This window comes from Euphorbia lathyris, chromosome 8 (genome assembly GCF_963576675.1).
Source record: "Euphorbia lathyris chromosome 8, ddEupLath1.1, whole genome shotgun sequence".
Classification (NCBI taxonomy): domain Eukaryota; kingdom Viridiplantae; phylum Streptophyta; class Magnoliopsida; order Malpighiales; family Euphorbiaceae; genus Euphorbia; species Euphorbia lathyris.
In genome coordinates, this window is record NC_088917.1 from 29,794,473 (window position 1) to 29,806,607 (window position 12,135).

Below are 12,135 nucleotides of genomic sequence, written 5' to 3' on the forward strand. Positions count from 1 at the left end.
TATATTGTTACATGTCCATAATCTCACAAAGTTAAAGTTGTTTACTTTGCTTTATGAAAATAAAATCTATTTCATTCCGATTACGGAAGTATCTGTTTTGTAATCAAAATTCCAAACGGAATTGTTCTCTGAACTCGATATAATCTTTCTATCTAATCCTAATTTACCAAAACCTATTCCATCAACTAAACGTATTTCTTTTATTAAACCTAAACACGTGATTAAACCGAATTAAATAAAGTTTTAGTTAAAAAGCGTTCCCTGTGGGTTCGATATCTTTTATTACTACAAGCGTATACCGTGCACTTGCGGAAATCGCTCAATATAAGGATAATATTGTAAGCTAACTGGCCGTCCAGGATAGAAAATTCCAGATCGCCTTTCCAGACTTGATCTTCATCTGTTAACTCACAATCTAGTGTTACCTGGCCTTTTGTTTGGATGGTATGTCCTGTCACTCCCAGGATGTCCACTACGGTGGTTTCCACTTGGATTGGGTCGACCATAAGCTTGGCAAATGCTCCTCTTGTGATGACATTGCACGAACTCCCGATATCAATCATCACTCTTTTCATCTCCCAGCCTTCCACCATCATAGTAATGACCAAGGCATCCGCATGGGGAGAGATCTCTGGGCCAACATCTGCAAAAGGGCGATTAAGTGATGCCTTGTCAAGAGCAGTGGTTCTTGCCTTTTTCAGTACAGGTTGGTACCCAGGTCCGCCTGCTATGACATTGATGGTCCCTTTTCCTTTCTTCTTCGGATCATCTCTGGATCTATCACCATCTCCCTTCTTGGTATCATTTTGGACGAACCGGTCCAATTTGCCTCTCTCGATGAGACGTTCTATTTCTCTGGCTAACTCCCAACATGCATCTGTGTCATAGCCATTTTTCCTGTGATATTTGCAATAATTTTTGGGATTTTTCCCAGTGTTAGTGTATTCTCCCCATTTTGGTTTGGGGTATGAAATGCTCCATTTGTGCTGGCTGTTCTCTATCCACATTAGCACTTCGCTTTTAGAGGCATTAAGAGGTGTGAAGGACGTGACAAATGCCGATTTGTTCTTAGAGCCCCTCTGTCGGCTTCTGGAGGAGGAATCCTGGTGCTTGTCTTTTTCCCTATCTCGGTGGCGAGATTCACCTTTGTCCTTTCTAGCTGGAGATAGTGATTCGCGGCGAATGTCGTCTACCTTCATAAAATCCTTGCACCTTTTGATTAATTTCGCCATATCATGGGGCTTTTTCCGAATTAAATCTTCTTGCAAGCTTTTACATGTGGTGTTTTTTGCTAGAGCTTCCGTCGCCATGGAGACATCCACATCGACAATTCGTATGCACAATTTGTTGAAATTGTCTACATACTCTCGAAGGGGTTCGTTCGCCTTCTGCTTCAATTCGAAAAGCTTTCGTGATTTGACCACTGGAGGAATACATCCGGCAAATTTCGCACAAAACTGCCTACTTAATTGATCCCAGCTATCAATTGACCCAAGAGGTAAAGATTGGAACCAATCATAAGCGGGGCCTCCTAAAGTGGTGATAAACATCTGGCATAAGACTGCCTCACTAGCACGGTTAAAGGCTGAGCAACATTCGATACTTTCTTGCATGAACCTCCGGGTTGTCCGCACCCGTGTAAACGGGTATATTAGGTATTTTTTGATGCCTCTCCGTTTCCTCCGCTTCGATCCACGCTGTAAAGGGCGAATCACGATTGGTGAATGGATTATGTCGGGCATCCTCTTCATTAATGCAGAGCACCGCAGCTCGAACTCGATCATCAAAATTCTCCGGCCCTGCCCTGGGGCGTCCTCTTCGTGGCGAACGACTCGGAGGTCTCCTACGGGGAGATCTACTTGGAGAAGATGACGAGCTGGAACCAGATGATGGATCTGATGGCAAACGTCCGCCTCCACCACCGTTTTCGCCACCACCTTGTCCTCCACCTCCTTGGCCTCCACCACCTTGGCCACTACTGCCTCCATGGTCTCCAGAAGGAAGGTGCCTACCCTCTCCTTGGTGTGGCGGTGGCGGTGGTCTATCCGAACGGGGCGTATCCACTGGCCTTTTACTTTGTCTACGACTAGTAGATGGGGGTGATATACCCCTATGGGAGGATTTTGGTCTCCGGGGCGAAGGTGATTTCGACCGCCTACTTTTCTCTTTTCGACGCTTTTTGTGTCTTCGACCTTCCGATCCGCCCTCAGGGAGACTCGACCGCGGACGGCTTGGATTAGCTGATCCGCCCAGATTCATCCTTTGACTTCCACCTGCTTCATCAGAAAATAATTGCCGATTGAGTGGCGGGTTATTACCAGCTACGGTAGTAGTCACCATGGAATCCGTGGGTTGAGCTTGGAAGAATGAAGAATCATGGGCGCCAGATCCAACAATGGCTTGTTGCCATTGAGATGACGTAGGGTTGGTGCGCCGAAGCTCTGGTACTATCATGAACGACCTTAGGCGTCTCTCCATATCAGGACCAAATGCTCTTCATATGGCTCCCGCACATGTCTCAACGAATGCATCTGGCGACAGACTCCTTCCGTCCTGAGTTGCTGGAGTGCTCCCATCAACGCGTCCAACGCTTGATTCAGGTTGGCTTGAGGGTGTTACCAAGGGCGTTTCAACCCCTGAGGAGGGGTTCTGTTCTCCATTTGTCATATCTTTTCTAATGTGAATGGAAACCCTTTATTTGATTAAGGATTCCACCTTCACCGCACTAATTGATGACTTGTGGAGAATTTCCGATTAACTTCCGTCTCTGTGGGGGCGTCGTTGGGTTCGACGGGGGGAAGCTCCGATGCCAAAGTCAGTAAGGAAGAACAAGAGAGCAAACTGAATTGACAAAGGGTAAGTGAATATGTACCTTGATAGCCTGAGACATAGGCTATATATATAGTCTTGAAGCTGTAACTTTCAGTAACTAGAAAGTCTCCATTAATGTCCCATTAATGGCGGTTACTGGTTTCCTTTAAGTTGGCGGTTAGCTAATTGATAGCTCATTAATGGTCTTTATTGCCGGATCGGCCCAGCCGTTCTAATGGCGGATTGAGTGCTTATGGAGATTCGCCTCACAGGTTCGCCCGCGGGTCTCTTTTGGTGAGTCTTTGGTGATCCGCCCGTCGGATCTCTTTGTTACAATACGCCGCGGTATTCCCGTATTAGGTGATCAACACGTGGCGTTTTTAGACGAATATCTCTTTTGATCCTTGGGATAATATCACAATGTTATCAATACCTGACATAGCCGGCTTCTACACACAAGTATCGATTCCACACATAAGTAGTTCATTTTGATATACCTGTTGGAATAAGCAAATAAATAAACTAAATTATAAATTCAATGAAATATACATAAAATAAATATTCTAAAATTTATTAAACTAATCACAAATTAAAAAAAAAAAATCAAATTTCAAACCCTTAAAATTCTAAAAAAACAAAATTAGCAAGAAAGTATAAGATATTACAAATAAACAGTTCATCTAAGGTGTGTAAATAACCAGTAACCGATAATCGAATCGAAATCTTAATTTGGTTCGATTATTTTTATTCTCTGGCTCAGTTCGGTTTTAATTTAGGCTAAGTTTGATAATCAGTTATTAATTCGGTTATTCCATAAAAAATATCAGTTACCGCAATTCATATATAAATTAAAAAATCATAATCTTATTAATATTCTGTAAACCCAAATATATGTACATGTGTATTTTAACTTCAATTAAATTGATATTTAAAAAAATTACAACGTTTTTTCATAAAAAGATATATTTTTTTATAAAAAATTATAGTTTTAAACATTTAAATTAAAAATTTACATGTATCAATTATTCGATTGGTAACCGAACCAAATTGAATTTTTTCAATTAATTAATATCGATTCGGTTTCTGAAATATAGCTGATTTCGGTTCAGTTAACCGACAATTCGATTAATAACCGAACCAAACCGATACTCACCATTGATACCTTTAAACTTTTCCTCTATTTTGTTTTTATCTCCATACATAGCGGGTAGTGGGTGCAAGACATGTTCACGGATTGGGTACCCGCTCGACACTAATGAATTGGGTTAATATAAGAAAAAATTGATTTTAGATCCGATATGACTAATTTCACTGAAACTAGCCTATATCTAGGTGAACCTGTTTTTTTATAAAAATAGTATGGTGAGATCCAACTTATTAATATCAATTTTTTTTTTTGGGGCAAAACCTCAAATAGATTAACGGGAAGAATTTGCATCTTCCAAAATAATGTTTGACAACCAGACAGGTAAAATAGAAAAAAAATAATCGTTAGCATTGGAACATGCCCGCCTAGCTACCAAATGAGCGGCCCTATTCGCTAAACGATAAACAAAAGCAAGTTTAAAACCACGTTGAGAGTTTAAGATATCCCTGCAGTCTTGAATAATTGACCCAAACTCTGAAAGGTCTTGACGTCTAGAGGCAACAGCATCAACCACGACTTTAGCATCAGACTCAAACTCAACTCTAGTGAAGTTTTGGCTAGCCAACCAACATAGACAAGTACGAAGAGCAAGTTCTTCCACAATTTTAGGCTCCTTCAATGCAGAAATAATACAGCTACTCCCAAACATAAAAGACCCCAGACCATTCCTAACCACAACTCCTAATCCACACTTTCCAAGTTGTGTAAAAATAGCTGCATCCATATTGCACTTGACTACTCTAGTATAAGGTGGAATCCAATAGCTCACACCTGTGCGACCCTGATCAATATGTGAAGAGACACGTTCCCCTAATCCCACAACCCCAGTCCTATATCTACTGTCCCGAGATGTTAACCCTGAAACATGACCTACCAAGCTAGGCTTGTTTGGCACATAGGCTTGATAAGCAATCCGGTCCCAAACTTCATTCCTTACCTCATTCCAACTTAGATCAATTGGCCACCACTCTTCTTTCCAAACCACCCTATTTCTGTGTTCCCATATTGTCTCCAGGACACAACATGTGCGAATGATTTTTTCTTTTGATGAAGACACTAACTCTTGTAAAAGCCATTGAGAAAATTGCATATCTTCCACTTGTGGCACCGCCAAACCAGCAACCCTCCAAGCTTCACCTGCAAAAGAACAAACTGTAAATAAATGTCGATCAGTCTCATCATCCTCAACACAGACTGGGCATTCCAAAGATAGTGGAACCCTTCTTTGAGCAAGTCTTTGTCGAGTTGGCAAACATTTTGAGCACACCTTCCACAGGAACATTTTCAACTTTGGTGGAATCTCTAACTTCCATAAAACCTTCCAACCCTCACTTGCCACATTACCAACCTTCGCATTCATACCCGAGGTATACCCAGATTTTACATTATAACAACCATCCTTAGACCAATGCCACATCAAAACATCCTCTCTATCCCTTAAAGGTAAAATAATATCACAAATAGCTGCAACCTCATCTTCACTAAAATAGCCTGTCAATTTATTCATATCCCAATGCCTCATGTCTTCTTCTAAAATATCACAAACCCTTAAATCCTCAAGATCCGGTATCTGAAAAGAATGAACTCTAAAACCCTCTAATTTAGGGACCCATGGATCTTTCCATACTCTTATTTTATTACCATTTCCCACTCTCCAAGACAAACCTTTTTCAAGAATACTCACCCCACATCAAATACTCCTCCAAACCATATTAGGATTATTGCCTAATTTGGAAGAAAGTAAGTCCTCCTTTGAAAAATATTTTCTTAATATCAATTATTTAATTTATACATTTAATATTTATTAATTAAGTATAAATTTCAATTTTTAGTATTAAAAATTAGAGAAAAGTATAAGGATTTTGCTTTTAAAAAAGTACAAGGATTTTGCCACGTCACAATCTATTTTTTTAAAATTTCATTTTCGTTTTAGGTGTTGTTTGATAAAATTGAAAATTAAGTACTGAAAAAATAAATATTAAATTTTAAGTGATGAATATTATAAATGTTGAGAGTATTAAATTATGTAAATGTTTGATAAATACTAAAAATAAATGTTAAATATAAAAATATTAGTTATAAGGTTTAACTTAAAATGATAAGTTAAATACTTTGAGTTATTAAAATAAGTGATTTTTAATTTAGTTGACTAATTTAAGTGGTGAGAAACAACAATTATCAAATATACTTCAATTAAATAAGTACTTAACATTTTAATTCAAAGGGTATTGCTATTTACCGCTTTATTTTTTCTACTTACCGCCTCTTTCTTACCATATTTGTCCTCCTCAATTTTTTTGTCTAAAAAATTGAAAACCTTTCTCTCTCTCCCGAGCAAAACAAAAAGTAGATGGAGAATGGATCCGAGAAATCGAACCTAAAACTTTAAATATTTTAAAGAAATTTAGAAAATATTCAAATTTTTTTAAAAATTTTACCTTGGCGGACCTACAAGGGATGGCGAGTCATTGACTCGCCATCCCTAAAGAACTGGCGGGTCAATGACCCGCCATCTTTGCCTAGTGGCGGGCCACTTAGTCCGCCAAGGCAAAATTTCTAAATTTTTAAAAAATTCAGAAAATATTCAAATTTTTTAAAAAATTTCGGAAATTTTACCTCAGTGGGTCAAAAGGCCCGCCACTAGACAAGGGATGGTGGGTCAATGACCCGCCATCCCTAAAGAACTGGCGGGTCATTGACCCCGCCACTCCTTTAGGGATGGCGGGTCAATGACCCGCCATCTCTTGTCTAGTGGCGGGCCATTTGACCCGCCAAGGTAAAATTTTTAGATTTTTTTTAAAAATTTGAAATTTTTTTTCAAAATAAAAGGAAGGGGCTAATATGTCTTTTTAAAGGTGTCAAGTAGACCTGTTCAAAAGCCCACCGGCCCGCCCAATCCGTCCAGGCCCGTTCATCAAAGACTGGGCTTGGACATATATATTTCATAATAGGCCCAGCCCGGTCCGAGCCCGCTTAGGCCCGAATATAGAGTGGGTTGGGCCTGAGATTTATCTCAAAACCCAGGCCCAACCCAGCCCGGCCCGAATTTTTAATAATAATCATAGTTTAATAAATTTTATAGTTTAATAAACTTTATATTTAAGTTAAAAAAACTTTATATTCTAAAATTATATAACTTTACCATTTGTAGTTTATATAAAAAAAAAAGCAGCAGTACCATTTATGTATTATTAATTGTATTGTTACAGATTTAAAAATATTAAACAAAGAAGATTATGAATACTAGAGTTTTTTTGTTTCACTTTTTCAGAGTACTACATATATCTTGGGTACAGTGTGTTGATATCTGGCCTCTAAAAATGAAACCCATCTTCATCTTAAAAAATAACTAATCTGCTGTTCGTTTATTAGCAGTATAGGAAAAAAAAAATCAATTTTATCCATTTTATTTTTTTATAGATTTTGAAACATCCTGGACGGGCTGGGCTGGGCTGGGCTGGGCTTGGGATTTGTATTTTTGGCTCGAGCCCAGCTCGGCCCGAGCCCATACTTTGAAAACTGTGGACTAAGTTGGGCCTGGACAAATGATATTATTACTCAGCCCGGCTAAGCCCGGCTCGAGCCCAGCCCAGCCCAGCCCATGAACAGGTCTAGTGTCAAGTAGGAAAAATGGAACGGTAAATAGCAACCCATAATTTAAATGATAAAAAATGTTAACACTTTTGGTACAGGTAATTAATAGTATCAAATAGCATCCAAAAAACAGATACATACCCTCCCTAGTTGAAGTATTTGCCTTTTCCGGTTTATTTAACGGCGAAGTTTAACAATGAATCTGGTCAATTCAGTTTCAAATCGCCGACCACAGGGAAAGACGAAGGAAGGAAGGAGGGGTCAACACGGTCAATTGGGAAATAAAAATAAAACACGTGAATAGCATTTCAGAAATCTTTTTACTTTTTTTTTTTTTTTTGATATCAAATCAAATTGAGTTGATTACCAAACATACACTTGCATATTTAACCACTCTCTACTCTCTCTTTCTCGATTCAATTCCATTTATCATCATCATCATCGCCATCAGGATTAAGAAGATCCGATTCAGCTCCGATTAGAAGCAACAATGGCGGAAACGACCCTCTTTTCTCCTTACAAGATGGGCAAGTTCGACCTTTCCCACAGGTCTGTTATAATTTTCTCTCTTTTTCTTATTGTTACTGCCTGATTAATTTGCGATCTGCGGAGAGATCTGCAAGGGTATTTATGTCATTTGGATAATCGTTTTTTGTTTGACGACGGCGATGATCACAGGGTGGTGCTGGCGCCTATGACTAGATGCAGAGCTTTGAATGGGATTCCGAACGCTGCTTTGGTCGAGTATTACAGGCAGAGGTCAACACCTGGCGGTTTTCTCATCACTGAAGGCACTCTGATTTCCCCTTCTGCCCCTGGGTACTTTTCTCTCTTTTTTCTCTATCTCCAATAATATCTCGGCTGCTTCTGCGGGTCCGATCTCCCACTTCCGCTTTTTTAGTGGTTACTCGGTCCCACATTCTTTTTTAGTATAGTATATATGATTGATGTTTAAGTCAGTAGCGTATTCATGTGGCACACGATCTCATTCTCATGCGCATTATAGTATAGTATGTACGCAAAAGAGCATACATCTGCTCTCTATACGCTAACTTTTTTTAGTTTTTCTAAAAAATACGTCTAATTCTTAAACCTGAAAGTAATGATTCCTTCTTCAATTTGTCAACTTAATCACGACTCCATTTTTTTCATTTTCAATTTAGTATAAAATAGGTTTGATATTTGCTATTTTGTAGGTGCAGCTTAAATTATTATTAGCTCTATTTTAATAGCTTATCCCATTTTTATAAAATATTAAAGAGTAGCTATAAACCTAAAGGAATAGTATTAGAAATAGACTTATGGTGTAGGGTAGGGGGAATTTTTTTTAAAGTACATTTCTAAGTAGAAATATACTATAATTTTGGAGTGATAATTGCAATCATTATATATTTCATGGTAATTCTTTTTAGTATCACTCTGTCGGATTATGAAAATTGTATTAATATAAAACGAATTCATATTATTGCTTAGTACTTCATGTACTGTTTGAAGTTTTGGGTATATACAATGTTGAATCAGTAAAAACCATATATTTTTATAAACTAGGCTCTTGTTTTTATATAATGCTTTAAAAGGCAGATGAGAAAGATGCTTGATAATGAATGAGATCATGTATACCACTATGTAAAGCAACTTTATATATTGTATTTTATTTTTAGTATAATGTATTTTTGTGTTTTCTTGCTGCTTTTTTCCCCAAATATAAAAATATAGTTGGCCATTATCACGGCGTGTTTCTTAAAGCAGCTTTTGTAAATATTTGTCAAAAGAGGTACTTGTTGTTATTATTATATAGTAACACTCAAAAGTGTGAAAGGCATAAGGCTTTGTTCATATATGTCAATGTCATCCTAATGTTGATGATTACCAGTGGTTCTCTCAACAACCAAGCCAATAATTTTGTTTAATTGTTTGTCTGGTACACTTTCTGGGAGCTTATTATTGTTTCCCTCTTGATTTAGTTCTATAATGATCAACACTCTTTAACTTAATTTGTGGAACATATTTGACACAATGGAAATTAAAGACACCATGTGGTATCTTCTAGTGAACCACCTGAAACAAGAAGAAACTTAGAGTTGGGCTAGTGATTAGTGATTGTGCATGCGCTCAGATGATTAAGTTAGTATTGGTTTTAGCTCTTTAAGAAAAAAGATAAAATCTAAATTTGCCTTTATCATTTTAGGGAAGTGTAGATTTATCCCTAATATATGAAATGGTACAACTTTAGTTGTAATGTTGGCAAGCAAGATCAATTTTACTGCAACCTCACGAGGCGTAGTTTGTCAGATTCGTTCTGGCTGTCCTCTTGGCTAGTGAATGAGGAGATGTGTTACAACTTCCTCTGTTAGACCCATGTGTCAATAGTTGGGTGTTTTCACTATGTTCACTTGTATCCGGGCCAGGCCAAGCCAAGCCCACATTGTTCTATTTTCTTATGTTAGGAAATAATGATCTTTAACCAACATTTTGTTTTGGCTTAATACGTTACCGTCCCTATACTTGACAACCGATTGGTCCCTTAAACTTACTTAAAATTAGTTATAACTTTGGAAACCAGGTTTCCTCATGTCCCTGGGATATACACAGAAGAACAAGTGGAAGCATGGAAGAAAGTAGTTGATGCAGTTCATCTGAAAGGTGCCATTATATTCTGTCAACTCTGGCACGTTGGCCGTGCATCTCATCAGGGTAATTTGATTTCCTATTTCTAGATTCTCTTCTCTTTGGATTCATTTTCAATCAGGTTTTTATCTTTTGCACAATTATTTTTTCAAACTATACATTAAATGTTCAAGTACTGACATTTTCTGATTGTGAATATGTGCCTATGAATCAGTTTATCAACCCGATGGAGCTGCACCTATATCGTCAACGAGCAAGGCCATCTCAAATAGGTGGAGGATTCTCATGCCAGATGGCAGCCACGCTGTATACCCCGAACCCAGGCCCTTGGAAACTACTGAAATACAGCACGTAGTAGAGGACTATCGCCAGGCAGCAGTCAATGCCCTTCGAGCAGGTTAGTATTCTGATATCAATGCTGAAATTTTAATAAGGAATAAGCAATGATGAACCGGTCTTCCTTTGCTCAAATAATCGGTTAAAAGATGTTACATTGTGCAGGCTTTGATGGAATTGAGATCCACGGGGCTCATGGTTACCTTATTGATCAGTTTCTAAAGGACGGGATCAATGACCGAACAGATGAATACGGTGGCTCAATCAACAACAGGTGCAGATTCTTAATGCAGGTTATTGAAGCAGTGGTTGCAGCAGTAGGTGCAGATCGAGTTGGTTTTAGAATGTCACCAGCAATTGATCACCTTGATGCCATGGATTCTGATCCTCTCAACTTGGGTCTAGCAGTGATTGAGAGGCTTAATAAACTTCAGTCAAACCTTGGATCGAAACTCACATATCTCCACGTGACTCAACCGCGCTACACAGCCTATGGCCAAACGGAATCAGGTAGGCAGGGCACAGAAGATGAAGAAACTAAACTAATACGAGCGTTGAAAGGGGCTTACGAAGGGACTTTTATGTGTAGCGGCGGCTTCACGAGGGAGCTAGGAATAGAGGCTGTAGCTCAAAATGATGCAGACTTGGTATCCTACGGGCGACTTTTTATTTCGAACCCGGACCTAGTGTTGAGATTGAAGCTTAATGCACCTTTGAATAAGTATATCAGGAAGACTTTCTACACTCAGGATCCTGTTGTTGGGTACACAGACTACCCATTCTTGAGCAATGTGAATGAAAATCAGGCACTTTCACGCCTTTGAATGAGTATATCAGGCACTTTCACACAGTTTCACGCTCTTATGGATTATGGCATTAAATGAGCATGGTGTTGATATACTTTTTGCAGTAAGAAGTGAAGCAATTGAATGATATAAGGCTCTGGAACCTCTTATCCCTTTGTAATATTATCACAAATAAGGGTAATCTTATACAAATGAGACCAAATCTATTAATCTGAAAACTACTATTTGTCTATAAGCAGATAACTTTTACAGGTGCTCCTGTTTCCGTTCCGCCCCGTATAGATCTCTTTGTCATTGTGTGAAATTCACGTATATGTCATTGTATTCTCAAAATCACATTGCATTTCACATGCTAGAAAAATCGTCATGGTTATTTGTAACGCGCAAGTCCGTTACAATTGTGGGTGTTACAAATAAATTTGTAACAGCGTACAATTTGCATCTATTGTAACATGTGTTTAGCATGTCCTGTTACAAATATGACATATTGTTTGTTCTTCTAGTCTTTAGGTTTTAGTTTTTTTTTTTTTTTTTGTTATTTGCTGAATTTATAACATACAACAGGTTATAGAATGCATCAAATAAAGTGCAAACTGAATATCATATAAATATTAAACAAATAAACATGACCATTATCTTACAATATATATGCATCGACTTAAACAAAATTAATAAACACTTATATTAATCTTGAATACAACGTATACAATTATAATGTTTTAAACAATAAAATTATAAAAGTCTCCAAAACGATTTGCGATGTGACATCTTGTAAAAGTCATTCTTGAAGGCATCTTTTGTGTTGGTGACAAA

The 12,135-nt window shown here is 38.0% G+C and overlaps 1 protein-coding gene across 1 annotated transcript; it reads left to right on the plus strand.

The window, feature by feature from the left end:
- Positions 1–7,904: 7,904 nt before the first annotated feature.
- On the plus strand, positions 7,905–11,824 carry LOC136202288 (12-oxophytodienoate reductase 3). The gene is made up of 5 exons (XM_065992801.1): positions 7,905–8,101; positions 8,231–8,371; positions 10,116–10,246; positions 10,395–10,577; positions 10,682–11,824. Exons 1-5 carry the CDS (start codon positions 8,043–8,045, stop codon positions 11,338–11,340), a joined length of 1,173 nt encoding a protein of 390 aa, XP_065848873.1. The 5' UTR covers positions 7,905–8,042; the 3' UTR covers positions 11,341–11,824.
- The last annotated feature ends 311 nt before the right edge of the window (positions 11,825–12,135 follow it).